Here is a 27,422-nt window from a genome sequence, read left to right on the forward strand (position 1 = left end):
TGAACCGGAGCGTTGTCATGCAAAAGTAGAATACCACGTGCTACCATCCCACGGCGTTTCTGGCGAATAGATTTTCGCAATTCTTTCATTACGTTAGCATAATACTGTCCATTGATTGTAGTTTTTGGTGGCATGTAACCAATTACTACTATGCCTTTTGCATCCCAAAATATGTAACAAATCACTAATATGCCTCTTGCATCCCAAAATATGTTAGTCATTACCTTGCCAGCCGAAGAATTGAGGTGCTCCCAATGCATGGATTACAATTTAGTTTCTGGGTCCCAATAGGTGGATCCATGTTTCATCACCTGTCACAGGACAAGAAAGAAATCCGGCTTCATCAGCAGTATAGAGATCCAGGAGGTCTCAACAACTTTCAGTTCTCTGATGGCAATTTTGAGCTCTGAGGTTTCTAGGTACCCATCTTGCAGATACCTTGGACATACCAAGATGCTCATGAATAATGGTTACAACAGTTCCAACTGATATTTAGAATTCCTTAGAAAGTTCAGATACTTTCACTCGTCAGTCAGACAAAATCCTTTCTATAGCAGCAATGGTTTCCGGTTGGGTGGCATCTGAAAGCCTGCCTGACCTTGGGTCATCGTCTATGGACTCCATGCCCCTTTTTAAACTGTAGAGACCAACGACAAACTGTGGAATAGTCAGGAGCATCCTTACCCAAAACTTTACATATGCGACATGTATTTCTTTTGCTTTGCATCCCTCCTTAGTAAGGAACTGTATTACAGCATGTTCATGTTTGAGATAATCCATGATTGTGACCACTCTTAGGGGAATAAAGCCATCACATCTAACTTATTGTGTCTGGAACTTATGACATGTGTCAACCTGATGTTATGACTAGTGTCACACCTGCCACAAGTTGACATTTTTTGTGTAAACACAAATGCCCAAGTTGCAAAACTTATTGCTGTTATTTAACTTCTTTTGAGTAGTATATTTGTAATCTTGCTGACTGTCAACACCTTTCAGTCACACCGATACTGCTGTATATAGATGTGTACAAGTCACTGGTAAACACACTAGCACATCCAGAGGTTGGGCAGGATACACATGAAGATGAGGCCAGCCCTGTCAATTCACCTCTGAACAGATGTCATTTGTATAAAGGAGTTTCACCGAGTGAGGAAACCTCAGATGGAACAGCTCTCTCTTCAGAAACGCCATAAGCATAGGTAAGGATCTTGACTCAAGGATTATCAAGGTGAATTTGGGATTTGAACCGACATTCAGTGGTTCCTGGTAAAACTAAACTCTGCAGTGTCTTGGATCAATGACAGTGGGGGAACCCTCTGTGTGCGTGTTTTCTTTTGTTTTTGTCTAGGGATGGCCACCCCCCTTTTTTTAAACATCTGATTACTTTTGTGTAAGGGCAATGCATATCATAACATGATGTGGTAGTTAAAATTAATAATGTTTTACATAAAGTGTTTGTTATTGTTTTTAGTGGACCCCTTCCCCCTGAAGTTACAAATGGCCCAAATACTACTCCCCACCTTTCTTTTTCTTAACTCCTCAAACCGTTCTTGAATGCATCACTGACGTGAACATGCTGGATTTGCTAATATACATATCCCAAAGAGAACATCATTATTTTTCAACTTGCTGAAGTCAACCTCGTAAAGGTTAAAGTCTTCGCTCTTCAAGCCAAAATCCTTAGTTTGATTTTCCCCACATGGGTACAATGTGTGAAGCCAATTTCTGGAGTCACCCACCATAATATGATAGTGTGTAAATCACACAGTATTGATTTTATCCCAAACTTTAGATGATCCGGGTGTCAGAATAGTCCCCCAGCAACCTATGCTTGTCATAAAAAATGACTGTATGCACTGGGTGGTCAGACTTGGTGACTTGTGGCCTTGTACACAAATCACGATCCATTTGTCATATGGCTGGAATATTGCTCAATGCTCAAAACATAAGAAACAATTCCCTTGTCTTATTGAACTTGTTTATTCAGATGTTGTAACAAATAATATTTCCCAAACATCCGATGTATTGATGTCCACAAGCTTCAGAAAGGCTGCCGCCTTACAGCTGGTTAGGTCAATTCACATTGGTTTGTCTATAGTCAGTTTCTCTCTGCATCACACACATACATAAGTAATGGTCTATCTACACACATCTACATCATTCCGGGGGTATTCCTAGTTCCTCGTCTGTCCATTTGGAGGGGTCAGGGTATTCAAAGTGACCCTGAAAACAAACAAGAATAGCAACTTATATCATCTTAAATGCAATTGTGCAGATCAATGCTGACGATGTCAATCACTGCATTGTCTGGTTCAGATTCGATTATTTACACACCACTGTCATATAGCTGGAATATTGCTGAGTGTGGCATTAAATAACAAACAAACAAACATTCATATCAACCCTTTCAAACATAGCTCTGAACTAAGATTGATGATGTTCATGAAGGAAAAGAGATCTGCCGTCTGAGGACATAAACATGGTGGAGACAGTGATTGGTCATTCCTTGTATTATTCCCTTAATGCCGAGTGCCAGGGAAGATAACAACAAATGCCATCATTTAATGTCTTTTGGCGTGATGCGGTCAGGGACCTGAAGTACTGTCAAGGAATACCTAGATGAATAGTTTAAGCAACTCTATACTACATGAGGCGTAATCACATGATTTCATTTCTGAAACAAGGTATACTTTGGAAATGCCATCCTATAGTCTACTTTTCTTTCCAAGTATTATGTACAGGTTGCATATTTCGTGTAAATATCTTCCTATATTGCCATTTACTTATAAGCATGTTTAACTTTCTTCACCATGTTCACAAGACCTAAATAATATGTTTTAAATATTAAGAACATCCTGTTTATCACATGTATTAGTTAATGAGATTATAAAGGAAGCAAGTGAACTGCCTTTAACTACCACCAGTCATACCACAGCATCGCAGCTCATTATTATTGTCATTATTATCACAACACCTCATACACATGTCATATTGATAACTTACATAAAGATGATCTGGCTCAGTTATCAAGTGATAAAGAACCCAGTACCAAAGGGCAAAACCAACTATTTCAGCTTTTATCAACGTCTTCCTAGAGGCTGGAGCTGCTAAACTTCTGTACACCCATCTGAAAATGAAAGAAATAATAATGATTAATTGTCATTTTCCTATAATGACCATCATGTCAAGGTAATATGTAAAACCACTAAAAGAAAGCTGTTATAAGTAACACTGGTACAGCAAAACACTAAACCATGTTGACAAAAATAGCTTAAGTATACCTGAAGTTTGGATGACCACACTGGGCAACACATTGAATCTAAAACGACACCACATATTCTGTGACCCTAGCCACCAGTCCGAATCCCGAATTCTGTTCAGCCTTGACAGCTTGGCTAATTGCCTCATTGCCCATATAAAAAATACAGAAAATGATGTTAATTGCTATCTTAGTGGCTATTTGTCTCAAAGAATTTGAATTTGGTGCAGACTGCCAAGTAATAAAAACATAACACCACCATGTTCGGTTCATTCCCATGAAATATCCTGCATAGAGGCAAACATGTCATACAATTTGAGCTGACACAATGTGTTCATAGCCCGCTAACGATGGTGGCGGATTGTTAACATAGTACATATATAGAGATGAGATAAATATTAAATTTAATGAAATACATCATCGACATAAATCACAAACATAACCACCTCATCTATTTCTGATTGAACAGTTGAACGTTAAAATGTGCACGAAATCTGGTGGTCTGTAAGTTTTAGATCATGTTTAATAGTTTGCATTACATGAAAATATTTTATTAATAGCTTTATAACTTACTGGCCCCCATGCCGAACTGGGACGATCTGTTTACATGCTGTCGATTTAAAGACAGCACCCGCCGTCCTTAAACGCGACAAGAAATACATGACTTTCCCAACGAAATGTTGAAGGGGAAATGGCGTCTATCAAGGTCAAGGTGAAAGAAAATAGTTCAATAACGATTTTTTACATATAAACTAACAGAAGATAATTTTCATATGTATTATTAATGTTATTTCACTAAATCCTCATTTTAACCTTCGTAAGCAAAAAATATCCCCAACATCATATTTTGAATCGATATTACCTACAAAAGCGCCCTCTATGATTGTCCAAGATGGCGTCCTTAGCGACAGGTGCCCGTTGTAAATAGTGACAGTTTACTTGACAATTGAGTGCGAGATGGGAGTAACCGGCTGGTGGCTTTGACAACGTCGTGTGAGTTAAAGCGTTTATCGCTGTCTGTATTAACACGTAACATGTAACTATCCTTGTATTGATTTGTTAGATGTCAATTTACCACAAGAAATTAGCATTTTGTTGCCATAAGTCGGATCAGAGACTGTGATATCTCAAAACTGTGTTGAAGCATGTTAAGCCTTGACCATAGATCTAACTACCGGTAGGAAGTTCATTTCGGTGATACAGATATGTAAGTACGAAATTAAATCCATGTGTTTACATTCCTCCTGGATTTAAATTTAAACATTAGTCTTAAATAGAAACTTATTTTTGTGTGATATTTATGACTACCATAAGGTCACTATGACATCTTGCAAGCAGTATGTCTTTTCTTAAATTGAAGTACTTTCATCACATAATAATTGTCTGAAGAGCTTCCAGCTATTTCCAATTAGTTAAAAAGTAATATAACATTTTCTGTTATATATTACCAGATTACACAGAAAAACACCCTTGAAGATCATTTGATGAGTCTGTGATTTTAGCCAGTTCGCCAGTAAATTTTCATTTAAAGGTCGTCCATATGCTTAGACTAAAATCTACTTTAAGAAAAATACCAAAATACAAGTTCAGGCTAGTAGACTCAAGTATTTGGCACAGTGTTTGATGCATAATTTTACAATCACAATCACACAGGTGGATTCAATATGTTATTAGAATGAAGTTGAGTGACAATCTGAGAAGTTATAATTTCTGGTTTAGACCAAAACCTCTTTTCTATTTCATAACAAATATTCAAATTATTTGTCTTTCTTCTGTTCATATTTTCGACAGATATAGCTAGGCTATACCTTTTTTTTATATCCATTGTTGTCAACTAGAATGTTTAATTTCTTTGTGCATATATCCAAACCATATTTGTATGTACACGTTGGAGACAAACATATCTGTCATGTAAAGAGTCTGTGAATTTCGTCACTTGTCCGATGCCCGAGTCTAGTCAAATTCTGTTTGGTTTAGTAAGCTTAGCTCTTAATAGTCCTTATAATAACATTGAAATCTACTGAAAATGATTTCAAGTACCATGTTTGGGCAAATAGATTTACACGTTTTTGGAACAAACTGTGAAAAACCCATATATATATATATATATATATATATATATATATATATATATATATATATATATGTTAATCATAAATTTAAATAAACATTTTATTATTCTAATTTGTGATTTCATTCATCTCCTCAGTTACAACACACAGTCATATGATCATGGCAAGTGAGCCGGCAAAACGAGAAACTGAGGCTGTTGTTCCCTCTAATGAGTCCCGTCTGATGCCAACGGCGCCTCCAGGACCAAATCTTCCAACAATGTTCGGGGAAATCCTAGAAACTAGTGTGACATTTTGTGTGGATACGTCAGGTAGCATGTACAACTGCCTCCATGTTGTACAGGAACAGTTGATTGAAACTCTCTATAAACATGCACGTCGCGACCGAGACACTCTGTTTAACATCATAGAATTTAACACCGAGGTGACTCAGTGGGCGGACAAGATGGTGAAATGTACGCCTGAAACTGTCGCAGTGGCTGCAGAGTGGATTAACAAACTATCAGCAAAAACCGGAACAAATACCCAAGATGCTCTCCTAACTGCCTTCAGTGACCCAAAGTGTCGAGCGGTGTATTTAGTAACAGACGGTCTGCCTGACCAGCAAACTGAGGACATTCTAGACCATGTTGCCTATGTGAACGAGAATCGACCTGTCCACTGCATCTACATTTGTGAGAACAAAGCTGACGAAGCCGCAACCGAATTTCTCGAAGATCTGTCCTTTGAAACTTATGGGTCATTCCACATTGTTACCATGACGACTCACGGATGTGTTGAGCGCATTACCCCCGTGTACCGAACAGACCATGCCCACGAACGTCTCATTAGAACTGTGGAGGATCATGTTCGCCCCAACGTGAGAACATGCAGCGTGACAACAACGCTTAATGCTGATCCTGAAGATGCCCTCAATCTACCCAGGGTGTCTGCTCTCAACCAGTGGGCCTTCCCACCTTACTGGTACCCATTTCTTGGACCGTTTCCACAACGGTACTACTACCCACATTACTGGAGCCGGTACCGCCCGGCGAAGGCGTGGTTGAAGGCCCAGGACTCGCTGTTCGACCCCCTGGATCTGTCCCCTGCCGCCGGCGCTTTGTTGATCGGGAAGAGAGTGATGGCGCGGAGAATAGATGATGGATACTTTTACATGGGAACTGTTCAGAGTCAGGTAATTTCAATTCCATATATACTTGGCAATTTTTTTTTTCCAACTCAGAATTTTCCCAAGATGGATATTGGCAACATTTTTGTTTTGCAATACATTGATGCCGTGACACTGGAGAGGTTTCTATGAAATTTTAGACAATGATAAATACAATGGAAAAAATGTTGTGTCTCTTCCTTAGCTGAATATTCAAGGAACATCACCTTTTTAATGTGGTGACTTGTTAACAAAAAAGAGAGAAAAATAATGCACTTATAACACATTTATACTGATATCTTATGTTGAGAAGATGTTGCAATTCATACTGTTTCTAATCCACAAGATGTGTCACACGTTTAGATACTAATAATCTTTAGTTCAGCTTACTGGTTCCTTTCAGTGTTGTGAACATTATAATTATTTTGTTCAAAATTGGGATATTTTGAAAGTTATTACTTTCTTAATCAGAGGTACTTTAATATGGTCTTAACACACGATTAAATTGAAGAATGTCAAACTAATTATTTTGTAAGAATGGTATTGTTGTAAACTAACTGATGAAAGTCCTTCTGAAAGTCTCACTCTCTCTCTGGTCGTGTTATCAATGAAATACAAGTGAACTCTGAAAAGTCATAACATTCGTTATGACTATCATAACATGAAGAGGAATTGTTTGTTCCAATTCGGGGTTGTCACTGATATTTGCTGTGTACTTGAGGCCCCAAATCGGTCATGATCAATCCTGGTATAGGACTAAAGCGTGTATCTATGTTGGTGAAAACAGTGTCTGAAATAACCGCCTGCCTGCCCGCCAGCCCATTGCTGGTAACCTTTTTGTTGGGATGCATGAAATTTTCCACCCCTTGCCCGACTGTCTGACAGATAAGTTACAGACGACTTTCATGTTCAATTTTATCATAACTTCTCGTAGATTCTCAAGTAAGTATTTACATTACTTAAACTGAATCAAGACATGATTTTGTCTCATATTTTTCGCAATATTTCAACATTATAATGTTTACAAAGTGGGCAGGCAACTTTGAACATGTTGAAGATGGGCAGGCAACATGTATAGGTCACCTGATCAACTGACTTGTGGGGTTCAAAAATTTCCAAACACTTGGTGAATTTATTGAAATTGGTATGTGTGATATGCTGCTAAAGTAGTACACAATTCTTTTGAGACAAGTCTTATGTAGCTAGTTTGGCAATCTCATTAAAATCAGATCTTAGTTCTCGCTTCCGCTTAACAAAGATCTGAAGACATCCCATTAGGGGTCATGTCAGAACGACCTTTCATCTGACCAATCAGTGCGTCGCTTACCAGATTATGAAGGTGACAGTCGGAATGTGATTTCTAATCATGCAATCTCGAAAACTTTAACATGGGGTATTCCGAACGATAAGTATGGGTTTAACGACTGAATCCTTACAATCTAGACCATCTATTAGCCATTCCAGAATGTTTTTTTGTTCAGGTTTCAAATTTGTAATCGAGAATTTGTCAAAATATGCTTCGAAGCGTAGTCGCCAATTTGAAATTTGTGCCGTAAAGCACGAGAAAGCTGCCTTCTGATTGGTCATTCCATTGGTCGGTCAAAGTTCGCGCAAGGTCGGTCTGACGTGACCCCTAATGGGATGTCCTCAGATCTTTGTTTAGCGAGAACTAAGATCTGATTTTAATGAGATTGCTAGTTTGGTGAGTAACATTATGGGCTTGTGTGGGGCAGTGGGGTAGCCTAGTTGTTAAAGCGTTTGCTCATCATACCAAAGTTCAATTGGTTCAATTCCAACACATGGGTACAATGTGTGAAACCCATTTTCTGGTGACACCCACAGGCAGTCTTGTTATCGGGCCGGTTTCATATCCGAAAGACAACGAAGAAAGTAAAAAGGAATAAAAAAATAATTTGTACCTGCTGATTGATATCGATGCGAGATGAAGATGAACAATCGATATGGGGTTAAACGTGAATCGATGCCAAATTAAGTGTATCAGGTATCGTATCGTGCAAAGTTTGCAGATGATGCACCGACGTACCGGTGAATTGCGGCATCACTATGCGTAAACCCTGTTAGATAGAACATCTATAATGTTGTTCTTACCTGATCAATAAAACAAGTACTTTGTACACAATACATATTGGATTGGATTAATAAAATATTGATGCCCCTGATAACGTTATTGTCATAAGGCCTACTGTCCTTTGTGTTTAAGTAATTGAGTCAGGCATTTTATGCCTCGTCTGCTTCTCCGTCTTCCTCTTCTTCATCAGGAGTCATGAATTAAATTTGTGTTACTTTGTATTGTTTGAAGAATCCAGCCCTCTTATTCAAATTGAGGTCAGTATATGGAGACATGTTTATCCCTGCATCCCTTTTGCCCCATTCTTGACACAGTTATTGATAAATGTTTTAAAAAATTAAAAATTAAAAATATTAAAATTCACATTCATTTTGGATGTTTCTGTTCACTATACCTCTTGTCAGTATTTTAAAGACCACTCTTGGAGGTTATGATCCAAAAGAGAGTTTAATTCCATTGAACATGTGAATGTTCAGTTTCCATTGAGATTAGTGACATGAATGGCAGGAAGGAGACATGCAGTGAATCCCAGTGACAAGGAGGTGTGTGAACTGAGGCCCTGAACAAACGCTGAACACGGGTGAACAGCCCAGGAGAAGGGTGGTATTGTGTACCCACAGTGTTCAAGTTGCTAGGTATATGCTACACACACTGGGCTATGGTGTTGCTATAATAGCCTATCACAAGGGGTGTGACTAGGTAATGAGCGGACAGATAAAGCCCTGGCCCAGGTTGTAGTGGAGATTTGTTGGGTAGAAGTGGTGTTATGGTTACACTTATATTTCCTGTTGTTGCTTTAAGAAAGCTGTGGTACAGATTACCTTGTCTATGCTACTTTTGGTCTTTGAAAGGCATTTAGATGTGATACACATAAGGAAGAGAATATATGGATGTCAGCTTCTTTATTATGAGGAACAAAACGTTTCAGAGTATATGCTTACTCCTTCATCAGGTGAATGAAAGCCATGAGGCAGAGAGCATATATGTGTACAGTAAGGACAACAAAATTAATAAGATGACAAAAGGTGGGAAATAACAAAGGGTAGAAACTAACAAGGGAAGCCAACAGATGATTGGTGCTGATAGGTGATTAACATTACATATACATGTACTCCGAAACGTTGTGTTCCTCATAATAAAGAAGTTGACATCCATATATTCTCTTCCTTGTGCTACTTTCGTTCAAATATTTCTTTATATATTTGTTTCATTGAGAAAAACATTCTAATTTTGTTCGGTTATTTTTTATTTACTTTTTTCATTGAGAAATAATTCATTGGCAGCTGTTTTAAGATGTTAAAGTGAATATCAACTGATTTTGCTGGCCTTTTCAGCAGAACAAGATTAGTTTTGAAATCAGTTGTCAAAATATAGTGTAGGCCTCTGATTCTGAGGTAGAAATTAATTCAGCCCATTATTACAATAATCATTTTATTATACACATTGATTACATGTCCCTAAAAAGATGAAGGAATATGTGACTGTTGCTTACCCAATATAGTATGTCAGCAGATTTGCAGCATTTGACTGTGAAAAAAAGTCATCCAATTGAAGATGATATAAAAGAGTTTATCACGGTCCACTTGGTCCAGACTTGATTATTTACAGACTGCCGTCATACAGCTGGAATATTGCTGAATGCGGCGTTAAACAAACAAACAAACAAACAAACAACAGAAACAGGACAGTTGTTATGAAATGTGCCCTTTGTTTCACAGATTCTCCAGGACAAATTCCTGGTAGGTTTCGGCCCCTGTAAGCATGGCAAGTACAGGGACACATCGTACCAGGACACCTACGTCTACGATATAGTGGACCTGATAGATGCCAAGCGGCACACCATCCTCACAGGGGACAGGGTGCTGGCCCCCTGGGAACCTGAAGGGGAGCGGTACGGCCCCGGGATCGTCATCGACGGACATGAGCGGAGAGATGCTGACGGTAGGAAGTTTAAAGTTAAAAGTTTATTTTCTTACAGATTCATGGCTCTGTTACCTGATGCCCATTCATGCTCCAGACCTTGGTGTTGTAAATAGTACCATGTGTGAGAGTGAGATTGGTCTCTGCATTACTCATCACACTGAAGGACTTGAAGACAACTTGCTGGAACTAGTTGGCAAGATACTACCTTCTGTTTTGGAATATTTTTGCTGGCATGAGTCAGTCGAGAACTTGACACAGGAAACTAGAAATTTATATAAGATTTTTTTATTTTGTTTGACAAGCTCTTTTTGTGGGAAACATTTCTCTTTTAGTTACAGTAAGCTACGATTAAAATGAACTCAAAGTGACCACTCATTTTCGTTTGTTATAACTGTAGTTCATTATAAGCATTTCGACTGAATTTCCTCTCTAGTGTCGCATTTAAAGACAGAATTTATCCACTTCAAAGGCTATAGTCTGATCACTGTTTTACTATTGTTAATTGAGGGTGTAAATTGGGGGCAAGATGTCAGTCCTTAGTCCAGCTAATCACTTGCCTTCAATAGGTGAACATTTGGCCCTTTGAAAGGTAGTTTATGGTAATTTAAGGTAAGGTTAGATTTATACTCAAAAGTGAGTTGTACCCTCACACACTAGACTGAAGTAGATGGGATAGTGAGAATACGGCGTACACTGTAAGAGGAACGTAAGTCCAGAAAAACCCCAGTGATTTGTTTATCATGGATTTCCTCTGTGTTCCTGTCCATTTCAAGATTCCCTGCTGTCTTTGTTAAGATCTGAGACACATCTTCATGAAGTAGGAATACAGTATGGATTACCTGATGATGGGTATCACTAAAATTTAATCATTTTACTGATTTTGTAACTTTATCTTATAGAACAGAGCCATCCATCAATTTTTCAACCAGTTCCTTGTATTTCCTTTGTCTTGATAACTGGGTTGCTTTTGAATCTGTAATGTATACTACACAAAGATGTTAAAGAACACCTGATTCTTTCCCATTACTATTGTTAATCTGTCATAGCATGATCGATTAAGTAAAGTAACGTTAAAGAATTGGGTGTTCTTTAACTTCTTTTCAGTGGTATATAAAGAATAAATATAGTCTCTAATAGAATATTTATGAAAATATTAAGGGACAAATATGTTTCGTAAAATTTTGACATCCATGTTTTTATTAGAGACAGTAACTAAGGTAAAAATTATCAGGACCGAAAGATAATTTCTGGTTGATAGATATTATAGATACCCTGACAAAGATATTCAGAAAAAATCAACAGAGAAAAGAAATAAATTTGTGGATGATGAATGTCATTGTATCCCAATTTCGTAGATCAATGCTCATGATGTCAATCACTGGATTGTCTGATCTAGACTTGATTATTTACAGACCAATATCACATAGCTGGAATATTGCCGAGTGTGGGGTTAAAAAACAAACAAACTAACTTACAAACATACAAATAAAACAAATATTAGCCTAACAGAGCCTGACCATTCTAACTTCATTGTTAAGTCATCTCTTACGACAAACATGGGCTACTGAGGGCCTATTCTTGCCTGGAATCTCAAGGGACTGGATGTAGTTGGTCATTATTGAGTGATGTGGTTTTTCCTGCACACTGAGTAAGACAGAGGTATGATGTCATGTCTGGATGTGCCTGACTTTCCCAGTTTACCTGCTGTACGTGTGAACGTTATCCTGGAGGGATCTCTCCCGCCCGGTGTAGCGTGACTTGGATGAACTCCAATCTGGAGAGCGGGAGTCTTCCTACATACTTTATGAGATTGGTATACAGATCATTCTGAAGATAAGACATCGCTTGCCCTGACATCATGGACCTGGTGTCTGGCACAGAACTGATACAGTGTCTGGCACAGAGCTGATACAGTGTCTGGCACAGACATTGCGTGGTGTCTGGCACAGAATCGACAATGTGTCTGACACAGACATGGCGTGGTGTCTGGCACAGAATCGACAATGTGTCTGACACAGACATGGCGTGGTGTCTGGCACAGAATTGACACAGTGTCAGACACAGACATGGCGTGGTGTCTGGCACAGAATTGACACAGTGTTAGACACAGACATGGCGTGGTGTCTGGCACAGAATTGACACAGTGTCAGACACAGACATGGCGTGGTGTCTGGCACAGAATTGATACATTGTCTGGCACAGACATGGCGTGGTGTCTGGCACAGAATTGATACAGTGTCTGGCACAGAACTGATACAGTGTCTGGCACAGAGCTGATACAGTGTCTGGCACAGACATGGCGTGGTGTCTGGCACAGAATTGATACATTGTCTGGCACAGACATGGCGTGGTGTCTGGCACAGAATTGATACAGTGTCTGGCACAGAACTGATACAGTGTCTGGCACAGAGCTGATACAGTGTCTGGCACAGACATGGTGTGGTGTCTGGCACAGAATTGATACAGTGTCTGGCACAGACATGGCGTGGTGTCTGGCACAGAATTGATACATTGTCTGGCACAGACATGGCGTGGTGTCTGGCACAGAATTGATACAGTGTCTGGCACAGAACTGATACAGTGTCTGGCACAGAGCTGATACAGTGTCTGACACAGACATGGCGTGGTGTCTGGCACAGAATTGATACATTGTCTGGCACAGACATGGCGTGGTGTCTGGCACAGAATTGATACAGTGTCTGGCACAGAACTGATACAGTGTCTGGTACAGAGCTGATACAGTGTCTGGCACAGACATGGCGTGGTGTCTGGCACAGAATTGATACATTGTCTGGCACAGACTTGGCGTGGTGTCTGGCACAGAATTGATACAGTATTGGACACAGACATGGCGTGGTGTCTGGCACAGAATTGATACATTGTCTGGCACAGAGCTGATACAGTGTCTGGCACAGACATGGCGTGGTGTCTGGCACAGACATGGCGTGGTGTCTGGCACAGAATTGATACATTGTCTGGCACAGAGCTGATACAGTGTCTGGCACAGACATGGCGTGGTGTCTGGCACAGAGCTGATACAGTGTCTAACACAGACATGGTGTGGTGTCTGGCATAGAATTGATACATTGTCAGACACAGCCATGGCGTGGTGTCTGGCACAGAATTGATACAGTGTCTGGCACAGACATGGCGTGGTGTCTGGCACAGAATTGATACAGTGTCTGACACAAACATTGCGTGGTGTCTGGCACAGAATTGACACAGTGTAGGACACAGACATGGCGTGGTGTCTGTCACAGAATTGACACAGTGTCGGACACAGACATGGCGTGGTGTCTGGCACAGAATTGACACAGTGTCTGGCACAGACATGGCGTGGTGTCGGACACAGAATTGATACAGTGTCTGGCACAGACATGGCGTGGTGTCTGGCACAGAGCTGATACAGTGTCTGGCACAGACATGGCGTGGTGTCTGGCACAGAATTGATACAGTGTCTAACACAGACATGGTGTGGTGTCTGGCATAGAATTGATACATTGTCAGACACAGACATGGCGTGGTGTCTGGCACAGACATGGCGTGGTGTCTGTCACAGAATTGATACAGTGTCTGACACAAACATTGCGTGGTGTCTGGCACAGAATTGATACAGTGTCTGGCACAGAGCTGATACAGTGTCTGGCACAGACATTGTGTGGTGTCCGGCACAGAATTGATACAGTGTCTGACACAGACATGGCATGGTGTCTGGCACAGAATTGATACAGTGTCTGGCACAGACATGGCGTGGTGTCGGACACAGAATTGATACAGTGTCGGACACAGACATGGCGTGGTGTCTGGCACAGAATTGATACATTGTCTGGCACAGAGCTGATACAGTGTCTGGCACAGACATGGCGTGGTCTCTGGCACAGAGCTGATACAGTGTCTGGCACAGACATGGCGTGGTGTCTGGCACAGAATTGATACATTGTCTGGCACAGAGCTGATACAGTGTCTGGCACAGACATGGCGTGGTGTCTGGCACAGAATTGATACATTGTCTGTCACAGAACTGATACAGTGTCGGACACAGACATGGTGTGGTGTCTGTCACAGAATTGACACTGTGTCGGACACAGACATGGCGTGGTGTCTGGCACAGAATTGACACAGTGTCTGGCACAGACATGGCGTGGTGTCTGTCACAGAATTGACACAGTGTCGGACACAGACATGGCGTGGTGTCTGGCACAGAATTGACACAGTGTAGGACACAGACATGGCGTGGTGTCTGGCACAGAATTGACACAGTGTCGGACACAGACATGGCGTGGTGTCTGTCACAGAATTGACACAGTGTCGGACACAGACATGGTGCGGTGTCTGTCACAGAACTGACACAGTGTAGGACACAGACATGGCGTGGTGTCTGGCACAGAATTGACACAGTGTAGGACACAGACATGGCGTGGTGTCTGGCATAAAATTAACACAGTGTCGGACACAGACATGGCGTGGTGTCTGGCACAGAATTGACACAGTGTAGGATACAGACATAGCGTGGTGTCTGGCATAAAATTAACACAGTGTCGGACACAGACATGGCGTGGTGTCTGGCACAAAATTAACACAGTTTGCATTTTTTTTAATGATGCACCCATTCCTTTTGACGTATATATGTTTGAATAAAGACAAAGCTTCAGTCAACTTCAGTGTATGCATGACCAGATCGTTTATACATGTATCTAAATACCGTTTGTCAGAGCTCCGGTCAAGCAATTCCCAATCAGACATTTTATATCCATCTCTTAAGACCTACAGTTGGTACCCGCATAGCGTCGGGTCATAGTTGGCTGGGAACCCGGGGCAGTAATATGGACAGCCCCAGCCCGAATAGGGACTGTTCTGTGGTATTGCTTACAACTGTATCATTCCTGACCTATTCTTGTGTAAGAGCTCCAGATTACATACAGATTACATACAGATTACGTACAGATTACATTCATCCCTCCACTATTATCAGAGTGAGGGGGTAGATAATCTTTATATTCGAGGGATTAGGTCTGTCGATAGTATAATTAAATGGGGACGCACTACATGCCATGGTTTGAATGATGGATTAAGATTGCCATTTCAAAGAAATTTGTGCAGATGTTGAGGTTCAGAATCATTTGTTTTCTATGGTCAATGTTAAGTACACATACTAAGTATTTTAATCCACAGTTTTATAAAGATTTATTATTATAATAATAATGTTTATGATGAAGAGAAATTTTCTGTTTTTAATGTACTTTTTCCACTTGACACCAAACACACCGGAATTTCTGGGTTTGATTGTAGCGCCACCAGTTGCTACCGGGTATTACGAGTCATGTCCCTCGTATGTCCCTTCTATGTTGACCAATCAGTTTCCACCTCTGATATCACTTGCATTTGCTTCAAACAAAATGGTCCAGACGTTCTGATCGATAATCAAGATCTACATTGTTATTAAACGGGTCTTACTTCGCGAAGTGCATCACATCACGTGAGCAACTGGATTAAAAACATGAAAAGCTCTGGAAAATATTTATAAATATTCAAAATGTCTGTTGACGCAAAGTTGACAGTACACATGCTTGGCAAAAACCTTCAATCGACCGAAATCTGCATAGCAGTTTTATGAACTGGATGTTGATTTCATTATGAGATTTTGAATTGACTTTGCATAGGTTGTAAGTCCAGCCAAAACATAACTCCATTATTCCAGCCTAGTTCTGCAAGGCTGTTATATAGTCAGTTAACTCCTTGCCCCGAGAAGATGTGTCACAGCGTGAAGTATAACACCTGATAGAGGGACTTGCACAGGTTGACACAGAAGGTGTCTGAAGAAATGAGGTGTGTGCACCCCATCAACCCCTATCCAGAGTCTCTGCCAAGTGATATTTGTACCCTCGCAGGGGGTAAATAATGAAATAATTCAATGCAAATAAAGCTTTCTCTCCATGTTTTATTATCTTAAAACATGTATGAACATGATTTCCAAGTAAGAAACTAGAGCTTGTCCTGAATCACAACCTTCATTTATGCCAGTTTAGGTTTCCAGGGCTAGTAAAACGGAATAAAATTAGGTCATCTAAGGCGCTGCAATTCGCTGTGCACAGTTGCGTCCAAAATTTGTGCCAGAAACCTATGATCATTGGTTCTAATCTAGGCCAAATTTACTACCCGAGTACCCACACCCCTCTTACCGGACCCTACCCGGATAGGTACAAAATGTCTGATTGGGAATAATTTGACAGTAGCCCTGGCAGAATGTATCTAGATACACGTATAAAACAATGTGGTCATGCATACACTGAAGTTGACTGAAGTTTTAGCTTTGTTCAAACATATATAAGTCAGAAGGAACGTGTTCATAGTCAGAAAGAAATGCGAACATTAGAGACTTAAAATTGTCGTGTAACCATGTAGTTAGTTATATGGTGAATTTTTGTCATGAAACAATATATCATGTGACTAACAACGGGTCTGGGTAGTCCTGTGGGTACCCGGGTCCTACTCAGTACCCACCCGACCCGAGTAACCGAGTTACCCATCCCAGCTCTATTCTAATCCTGGTGTGCCCTGAAATGGGGTCTAGGTTGTCAGCACCATACCCACGCTTGTGGGTTTCACCAAAGTGGTTAACATCTGAGGTTACATCGCTTTGGGGTTTCCTGCTACTTCATGCTGACATGTCGGGATATAACTGGAATTCTGTTTTGTTCGGGGGTTATCTTCCCGAGGCAAGAGCATCCACTAGCCTATTTATCAAAGTCTTGTTTCCACCCTCGCCACATCAAGCCCACTTTCCTGTGCCAAATATGATTGGACTATCTCACATAACGATAATTTTTATGTCTTGCATGTAAAAATATACCCTAGATACATTTAATCATGTTCTATCATACTGTATAAATACCGTAAGTTCTGACCCGTGAAGATCCGGGGTAGAATAGGTATTCAGCAACCCATGCTTGCCGTAAAAGGGGACTATGCTTGTCGTAAAAGGCAACTAACGGGATCGGGTGGTCAGGCTCGCTGACTTGGATGATGCATGTCATCGATCCCAATTGCGTGGATCGATGCTCATGATATTAATCGCTGGATTGTCTGGTCCAGACTCGATTATTTACAGACCGCCGTCATATAGTTGGAATATTGCTGAGTGCGGCATAAAACAACCAACCAACCAACCAACCGTAAGTTCTAATGTGTTTCAAATAGCATCTGGAATATATATGACGTGATGGGAAATATACGTGAATCATTACACAACGAGTTGACAGTTCTTTTAACAATGCCTGTTTGCTCTGAGATGGAACCCAGTCGCAAAAATGGCCACGAGTGGAGCACGAGTCGCTATTCAGCTTGTCCCGAAATAACACGAGTTGGTCACGAATGAAAGCAACGATCTCCTCCATGTTGCTATGGGAACTGTACACCAGGCTGTGATTGTAGATCAGGAAATCGGCGTCGTGTTCACCTTTAATCAGACCAGTGACAAACAAATGAAGTAGTAATGAAGACGTCTGCTGGGTTGCTTGCTGCTCTGTCTCCACGCTGGAAGGAATCTCAGCCTGAGTCAATTAATTTTCTGAGATTTGCATCCTGCTATTTGAATCCTGCCAGCATAGATACAAGTCAAAGAATTAATTTGTTTCCTTGTGATGTATGACTTCAGCTTAATGAGATGGTAAATGAAGCTGTCTGTTGCATGTCTTGGACCAAGAGTAGATCTAAATTACTGACAAGGTCGAGCAGGACAGTGTTTGTCCGATTAAAACAAAAAACTTTTTGTTCTTGATATGACCATCCACTTATATTGCATGGGACTGGTCTTTTATTATAGGGGAGGGGGGACTGGTGAGGTTTTAAGGGGTGGGGGTGGGGTGTGTGGTTCATGACAAAATGACAGCGAAAGAGGGTATGTGGGTCAAAATCTTATCACAACAATGAGGTCAGGGTATGAAAAAATGACACAGTTACAAAGAAATATTTTATAAATTTGAACATTATTTAAGGACAAGTAATGTATTATAGGGAGGGGAGGGAGACATGAATTCTTTTTACATAAAATGGGGGGGGGGGGCAGTCAGCAAAATATCATACAGTCCAAAGACCAATCTCACTTATAACTTTAACAGATTTCATACAAATAGTTTCATGTAACAGAATATTGTATTTAATGTTTGTTTAAATGATCAAGCTTTTAAGCATCTTTTTGTGTATGTGCTTCAACTTACTTTAAGATTAGACCAAATATCAAATAAAATCTTGGTCTTCTAGGTTAATTTAAAAAAACAATGCTGAAAATACCAGTGTTTAGTGTCTCGACAACAATATCCTCATTTCACCCAATAATATTGAATCAAAATATAGTTTATAATCAAGGTTTGTAAACTTCTTTGGGTTGTAAAATAGCTCCTGGAGCTTAACGTAAAGCTTAACCCACAGAGCTACACTGGAGACAGTGTGTGTGTCACCATGCTGTAGCAGGCTGTTTGAAGATATATTGATTCCGTCACTCACAGGCGATGTTTGGACACTTGGATACAGTAAACACAGTGACAGCTAACTATGTGCTGAACCATCAAACAAGCTCTTCACGCAATAATTTCAATAATATTTTAATTTTTTTTAACACTCATGAATTTGTTCTGAAGTAGCCATGATTTAACTTATACAATTACCTCTTTATTTAACTTAGTTGTGTTTTGTTTGACATGTTACTATGATACCAAAGCATTGTGTTCAACATTTAGCTGGAGTTATTGATCATTGGTGCAGGTTTTGTTGTTATTATTGGTCACTGTGATGGAACATTGTTCTTTGTCTATTTGTTCAAGCTGGAACTGTGTCATGTGGAAATATCATTTAGAACCTATTCCTTCCTGGGGTACGTCAGTCAGAGGGTGATTTAAGTAACAAGTTCTGCTAGTAGAAGTTAATCCGGGTGTGGTCAGACTTTTTAATGGAAAATATAAATTGAAAAGTCACAACCTAGAACATGATGAAAGAGTGAGTGAGTGAGTTGGGTTTAACATCGCTTATAACATTATTCCAGTTGTATCACGGCGTGTCTGCTTAATGTGGGAGGAAAGCCCGAAGAGATGCAGGTCTCAGATGTTTACCACTTTGGTGAAACCCATGAGCACGGGTATGGTGCTTACAAATCTAGAAACCTAATCGGGGCAAACAGGGATTCGAACCCACAATCATAGGTTACTGGCATGCCAAAGGGACGCACCTCTGCACAGCGAATCACGGCGTCTCAGACGACTGGCCCACCTGTGCCCCTACATAATGAAAGAAATTGGCAGATTATTTAGCTCCTGATACCTATCTGCCATATTTGTTTGATGATGCTAATATAGCAGCATCTAATACCATGGCTGTTGGAAAAATAGGCTGATATATCTCAGACATTTGCATGGTTTAATATCATTAAATCTTGAAATTTCCTATCAAATCAGTTCCTATACCATGATATACATTGAGAATCTGACAGCTTCATCCTTTACTTCCACGGGTGCCACCTTTAAACAAACATGAATTACTTTCCAGTAAGTTTGAACACTAAAATTGAAACATTTATTACTGATACTTGTGCTGTGAGAAAGTCCCCTCAAATCTGATTAGGCGACTAACGGGATCGGGTGGTCAGATTCCCTGACTTGGTTGATGCATGTCATCGTGTCCCATTTGTGTGGATCGATGCTCATGATATCAACCACTGGATTGTCTGGTCCAGACTCGAATATTTCCAGACTGCTATCATATAGCTGATATTTGCTGAGTGCGGCGATAAACAACAAACAAACAAAACAACAAATCCCATTACTTTAGCGAGTAACTGAAAATGGGGGTAGACAAAACGTTACTGAGGATGGAGTTTGTGCTCATCCTTTACCAACAAGATGAAAACCTACTCTGATGGTTTTTATGTCATCTTGCTACATGGTTTAAACATCTGGAGCTTTTAGCTTGAAATGTAATGTAGAATAACCTGGGGTTTTATTTATTGCTTCTGGAAACCCACAGTCTTCATGAACATGCTTGATTCCCTATAGTTAGGTCTTGACTTAAGTCCAAGTTCTTGTCCAACATATTATTGAACACATGCCATTCAAAATTAGGAATAGGGGGCTCTTATTAGAATATTATTTTGGTGGAAAAAAAAAGAGTTGAAAGATAAATTTCGTGGTTTATGCTGACAGCCTGAAATGTTTATGTACGACAGACATATTTTTCCAGAATTTAATTGCCCATAACTAAGGGTGCATATAACACACGAGTGTGTATTATACGCGAATAAATAAAACTTGTGTACATTGATCAATCGGAAGGGGTGCTAATTGGGATTTTTCACTAGACAACATTTCAGCAAATATCGCCATGGGCGCTTATTAGAGCGGGTCGCTTATTAATCTAATCGGGTCTAATTAGTCGGAACTGACAACGATTAATTACAAATTACTCTTAAAGTTGATCTTAATATGGCTAATACAGTATGATGAAATTGACAAAATTAAAATTTAATAAAATTACGAATGTTTTGTTTTCTCACCTAAGACTCTAGGTCCAAATAATGAATCTGTATAACAGCAACAGTGAATAGATTGACATTTGCAACATGACATTAGGTGCCGACCATTTGATAGTCTAGTAGGGGCTTGGTTTTTTTTTACGAAATCATCTGTTCCTGGAAAAGCTGGAAAGAAATAATTTGTTCTCATGTTTTATAACAGCAAAGTAATCATACACTGGACACTAGTTAGTCCTTTTTAGACTTTGGTGCAGGATTTGAACCAAATGGGTTCTATCAATAAAATATATTTGTTCCAAAAAATTAATATCCCTTTGATGACTGAAGTACCGTTCATGGCTGTGTAAACTCACTCACTCACTCACTCACTCACTCACTCACTCACTCACTCACTCACTCACTCACTCACTCACTCACTCACTCACTCACTCACTCACTCACTCACGCACGTCCACTTACTCACTCTCTCTCCATATTTCAGGGCCTGATGACAGCCAGATGACAGTTACATTCAGCAATGGCAAGACAGAGAAAGTCCTGGAGGACCAGGCAGTCTGGATCCCGGAACCAGTGTACGAGCGTCTGGCGCTGGAGCTGAAGATGCCTCGAGATGCCCGGGAGACCCTCCAGAAGGAAGAGAACTACCCCCAGGACTCACTCCCGGGATACCCTGGGTCCGGACCTGTTGCCTACCCACCAGAATTCCCCCCAGCAAACCCCCTCGTCGTGGACACAGAGCCGGTGTTTATGGACCGAGGCCTGTACCGATGCCCTCCTTACGTTCCCACATATCCGGTCGTGCATCAGGCGAGGCGCCAGAAGGCCAAGGCAGCTGTGAAAAGTGAGGACATGGATGCTGTTATTCCTGGAACGAACATGACACGCAAGGAGCTGCAGGATAAAGTCTCGTCTCAGCTCAACGAGCTGTCAGATGAGAAGGAGGAGAAAGTGGAGTTGGATGAGCGGGAGATTGAGAAAGTGAACCGGAGGAAGAGGTTGCTGAAGAAGCGTGAGAAGCAGTTTGCAAACTCTTGCAGGAAGTCTGTTTCCTTTGACGATTCTGTCCAAGAAGCCTATTTCCGTAACAATGATGTCCGCTTGGAGGATTTTGATCTTGGTGATGCCGACAGTGGGTACGCAACATCGCCGGACTTGAGCGAGGAGAGGGAGAAGCTTGAGAGGAAGAGGCGAGAGTGTGAGCAGGAGAGACGTCTTCTAATGAGGGAGAGAGAGGACCTGGAACGAGAAAGACTGCGAGAAAGGGACGTTGGTGTCAACATCGACTCGAGTCTGCTGTTCAGGAAGACGCCACCAGTCGGCAGACGGCCTCCATGGAGGTACTGGAAACGGGATCCCAGTCCTGGAGGGAGGAAGGCCAAGTCTGCAAGCGGACCTTTCAGAGAGACAGCTCTGCAGGCTCCACTGGAAGCTCGGGATCAGAGGAATGCGGCCATCAACTCAGGTTAGTTCCCATAAACAGATTCTAGGTGAAACATCTGTTTTATGATTGCTGGGTGTGGAGAGCCGTGTTCCACAAAACGATCTTAGTCCTATCACTATTGTGAGTCTATGTTAAGGTATGGTAGTTATGAAAGTAGTAGTCGACCACTTGGCTGAACAGCCTTCAGGGTCCCACTCAACAGCGTATCTAGAGCTATAATTATCATAAATCTATGTTAAAGTATGGCAGTATGGACAGTCGTAGCTCTACGATCATTTTGTGGAACGACGGTCTCACCATACAACTATCATAAGTCTATGTTGAAGCATGGATGTATGTTATAGTCATAGCCACACTTTCCAAGGCATATCGGTCAATATGCCTAAACCTTTGGTAGTGGAACCTCCGAGGTGAAGCCAAGGAGGTTTCACTCTGAAAATTGTATGTATTGACCGATACACCAAGGAAATGTGGGTATAATTGTCTTATTTCCCATTTCATGCAAGTAAATATACTTAAACTGTATTTATTTTGCACAAATATGTGATGAAAATCAAAATTTGCTAAAAGGGTCCGTAAAAAGTTTATTCAGTAGGTCAAAGTCCAGAGATATAACAGAGTTAAAACTGCATTTAATTCATCTCAGTCCTACTAGGACATGTGTAGCGTGTCTGCCCTTAAGACTGATAAACACAGTTATCCTCTGAAATGTGAGTTCAAGTCCCACGTACTTTGTAGTTTTGAAATATTTGATTGTACATGTTGAGCGTTAAGATCACAACTCAGCACTTAGTTAGTTATCACTAATTGGCAGCCTCAGAAAAGTGTAGGTGTATCAAGTAAAATTGTTATACATGTACCTCTATTTAGAATCTTGCAATTCCATTGGTTAATCCCTATCACGTGATGAAATAATACATTTCAATGTAGACCCCCAAATCATGTGACTGACACTGACCTCGATTATTGACTCGTCACATGATCAGTTTGGACCTGTCATGTGATGAATATTGACTCGTCTGCTAGAAAACAAGATGGCGTCTGGTACGAATATTTCATGGTTTGCAGCTAAGTTACTGTAATGAATTAGAGGACGGTTTAAAAACTTCATAAGCCTTAAAGTGAATTTTGGTATAACAAACGAATCCGACATTGGAGCCGACTCCTTCAGCAAGTTCAGCCTCGGTCTGGTCAGACCGCCTCACGGGTCGGGTCCTCGGATTCTTGTTTTCGCATATAGACCTCGTCAAGAGTAATTATTTGTATAGTGTAGGTGTATCATCTCATACACATTGTTAGAACAAGGTGGCCATGGCTACTAGGGTATGAAGCTCCAGGATCTTAGAGACCTAAGCACTCAAGTACTTATATGGTAATTCTGGTAGCTAAACAGCAGTTGTAGGGTTATGATCTCTTCGTTTCAAGGATACCCTTAATATGAATGGGTGTTTTAAAACTTGTTTCTTTTTAAGATTATTTGTATTTTTGTTTTAAAACAAACAACTGTACCTAATTTTCATTTGTTATTTATGCTGAGTAACTCGACCTATGGTGGTTTAATGTTAATGTTCTTTCAGGTAATGTGTTACATATGACCTCTGTCTAATCTGCTTCTGCAATAACTACAACAAAAGCAACAAGAATGCAAGTTTAACACTTTCACTTTTTCAGTATTAGATGTTAGGTATTAGAATTTAGATATTGCCTGTAAACAGCAACATTATTTCGATTTACCATGTCCCTGTAGGGATCCTGGGTTAAAACCTGTGATTGTTATACAAGACGACATAACAGATCAGATTGTCAGGCTTGGAGACTTGGTTGATAGCATGCCCAGACAGCATTGATTGTTTCTCATTATGTCAAAGACTGGTTTGTCTGGTCCAGACTTGATTATTTACAGGCCGCTGTTATATAGCTGGAAAACTGCTGAGTACAGAGTCCAAACTAAAAAAACAAATAATTTACACTGAAATATTTTCACCTTCCACAGTGGAGTGGAGAAGCCCAGTGTTCAAGTATGTGGATCCCCAGGCAAGGGGAGACTACTCAAACTCTGTGGAGCTGCTGTTGAAGATGCCCAAACCTCCCAGCACTAAAGTTGGCAGTGTCCCCATGGATGGGGAGGGCGTGGCCAGTTCCCTAGGATACAGGATAATGACTGAGCATGACATAACTGTAGCTAGGCGGGAATTCAGGTAACATGTTCACAGAGATTATGTTTTTGTTAATATATTTTGCAGAGGTCAATCTCATTAAAATCAGACCTTAGTACTCGCTACCGCTAAACTAAACTAGGGGTAACGTCAGAACGACCTTTCATCCGACCAATCAGAGCGTCGCTTACCAGATTATGAAAGTGATAGTCGGAATGTGATTTCTAATCATGCAACCTCGAAATCTTTAACACGGGGTATTTCGAACGATAGTTACGGGTTTAACGACTGAATCCATACAATCGAGACCATCTATTAGCCATGCCAGATTGTTCTTTTGATTAGGTTTCAAACTTGTAATCGAGAATTTGTCAAAATATGTTTCGAGGCGTAGTCGCCAATTTGAAATTTGTGCCGTAAAGCACGAGAAACCCTTCAACCGCCCAGAGAGCGGAAGGTCTGGGGTATGATCCCTGGCCTCGTCATACCAAAAGAAAAGATGGTACTTGTTGTTACCCTGTCTGGTGCTCGGCATTACTAGGGATATAACAAGGAATGGTCGGCCTGGAGACAGTATACTGTGAGTGGTGTATCCATGTTAAACTGCGGCATGGTATCTCACTGGCCTTTCACTATAAAATCGGCAATACTCGGCCTAGTACATGCAGCCACACACATACACACATGTATGCATGTCGCTATATAAGTGCAATAATCTTGGACGCTTTGGTCAACCCCATTTCACCTCACCTCACCTCACCCCACCTAATAGCCCATAGGATACTGTTAACATGAACAAAACTCGTCCGGGCCAGTTGGCTAGTGCTTATTTCTGCCCTGCCCCAGGGTTGACAACACCGACTCATTCCCATGTTATCCACAGACGCCAGCAGATCATTAAGCGACGAGGCGACTGGCAGACGCGTCTGGCGGAGGAGAACAGCATGAAGCTGGCCATGCAGGACCAGCACCATCACCGCATCCTGGAACAGCTGACCCGTGAGCGCGACCGCCAGCTGCAGGAACAAAAGATGATCGCAAATCAGCGGGAAGCCAAGAAAAAGGTCAGCGTGGAGTTGAGACAGAGGATCGAGAAGAACCAGCAGGTTGAGGCCACTAGGGAAGAACAGCGCATCTCGGCACTGAGGAACAGGCGGGAACACCGGGAGGCTTTGCAGAAACAGCATCATAAGGAGGTCGAGGCCATCTCGCTCAGGAGACAGGTGAGGTGGATTCAGGCATCTCAGTACATGCTGTATTAAACCATTATGATGTTTGTTGTTGCTGTTGATTCTGAGGAATTCACTTGTCTTTCTAAACATGCATTATAAACAAGTTAAACTAATGCAAACATAGTCATTATGTAAAGCTATAGAGAAATGATGCATCAGCTATTACATGGTTTAAGAAATCGCTTGAATGTTAAAGGCACGTTCTACTTCCAGGATGAACAGATTCTAATGACTTCTCCTCTATGTATTTACGTTAGATCCACCAATACATCTGTATTTCAGACATTTTAACTCTGTGGAGAATCCTGTGTTGAATAGTCTCAATAATCAATACCTGTTGTAAGAAGTACCTGAAATGGAAATATTGTTGACAGCATTCACTCATTCAGACATTGTAACTCATTTTTGTGTATTTTCCAGCAAATCAAAGTTCAGCGATGCCAGGCCCGAGCTGATGCATACGCAGCTCAGCTAGATGAGGAAGACTCCATGTCGAGTTCCCAGATGAAGCAGGCCCAGAGTGCTAAGGCAAATCGAGTCAACCACTTCCGCCATCTTGAGGAGGAGGCCCAGCGGAGCAAGGACCTGCGCATGATTGTCACCAACATGCATCAATCCATGCTGAAATCACAGATATTCCCCTAGAATGATGAAATCACAGATATTCCCCTAGAATAAGGAAATCACAGATGTACCCTTAGAGGAGTGTTGTCACATTTATCCACCTAGAGCAAGATGACATTTTGTTGTTGATATTTAAACCCTACCTACTTTTCACCTTGCTGCAAACTGTCCCAACTTCATGCACTTTCAATTGGAATGCTTGAGAAAAGGCCTTATATACTTGCAATGAAATCTTTACCTCAATGAAAATGTAAGATATTTTCTCATATCCTTGCCATCAATTGCTTCCATTCAGATGTTGATTGTGTGAAGCAGGTTATCAGATTTATCAACTGTGGGAACAGTTGCAGACATTCCATAGAAAATGTTAACAAGAAATACTACTATCCCTGGCCTTTGTTTGGAGTTTGGCCGTAAAGGCTGTTTAACAGAGGGAGACACAGTTGGTCATATCTTACTAGTCCACTGTTAGTTTCAGACTATTGGTTCATGTAATGTACCTAGTTTTTCGATGACAACAAAAACAACTAGTCCTTCTACATTTTCACTAGTCTCAGACTAATGGACTGGTGGCCATGTCTACCCCTGTTTCATGTGATGTTGATACATTGTATCTCACTGAAGCATCCTCTCCTCTCGTCTCAAATGTAAATATGAATATAAAGTTTACCATTGGCTTCCATCATCTGAAATATCAAAAGTCAAAGTTTGGCCTGATTGAGATAGTGTCTTATTTTACATTTATTTTATTGGTAAATATGTCTGGAGGCAAGATATTAAATAGAAACTATTTTGGGGTCGATTACATAGGAACCTTATATAATTTATTAATTAAAACACATGTTTCAGTTAAAGCAGTATGTATATATTTCATTTCGGAAATTTAGGGGAGAGCTGTCAATAAAACAAGAAAGTGTTACCATGGAAACACAACTGTTATTGAATACATGATTACCT

The 27,422-nt window shown here is 40.7% G+C and overlaps 2 protein-coding genes across 3 annotated transcripts; one reads left to right on the top strand and one right to left on the bottom strand.

Annotated features, from left to right (window-relative positions):
• Positions 1–1,964: 1,964 nt before the first annotated feature.
• On the bottom strand, positions 1,965–3,993 carry LOC124140356 (NADH dehydrogenase [ubiquinone] 1 beta subcomplex subunit 2, mitochondrial-like). The gene is made up of 3 exons (XM_046507907.2): positions 3,836–3,993; positions 3,007–3,130; positions 1,965–2,226 (listed from the first exon to the last, which is right to left on the bottom strand). Exons 1-3 carry the CDS (start codon positions 3,922–3,924, stop codon positions 2,161–2,163), a joined length of 279 nt encoding a protein of 92 aa, XP_046363863.1. The 5' UTR covers positions 3,925–3,993; the 3' UTR covers positions 1,965–2,160.
• A 151-nt stretch (positions 3,994–4,144) lies between these two features.
• Positions 4,145–26,688, top strand: LOC124140357. 2 transcript variants are annotated; one of them, XM_046507908.2, is made up of 7 exons: positions 4,145–4,255; positions 5,472–6,508; positions 10,289–10,511; positions 21,494–22,474; positions 24,447–24,651; positions 25,493–25,832; positions 26,262–26,688. In XM_046507908.2, exons 2-7 carry the CDS (start codon positions 5,489–5,491, stop codon positions 26,484–26,486), a joined length of 2,994 nt encoding a protein of 997 aa, XP_046363864.2. In that variant the 5' UTR covers positions 4,145–4,255; positions 5,472–5,488; the 3' UTR covers positions 26,487–26,688. The 2 variants fall into 2 exon arrangements, with proteins under 2 accessions (XP_046363864.2, XP_046363865.2); XM_046507909.2 differs by lacking the exon at positions 4,145–4,255 and adding an exon at positions 4,370–4,469.
• Positions 26,689–27,422: the final 734 nt, after the last annotated feature.

The sequence above is a fragment of the Haliotis rufescens genome, unplaced genomic scaffold (assembly GCF_023055435.1).
Source record: "Haliotis rufescens isolate VD_foot unplaced genomic scaffold, xgHalRufe1.0.p SCAF_5, whole genome shotgun sequence".
Taxonomy (NCBI): Eukaryota; Metazoa; Mollusca; class Gastropoda; order Lepetellida; family Haliotidae; genus Haliotis; species Haliotis rufescens.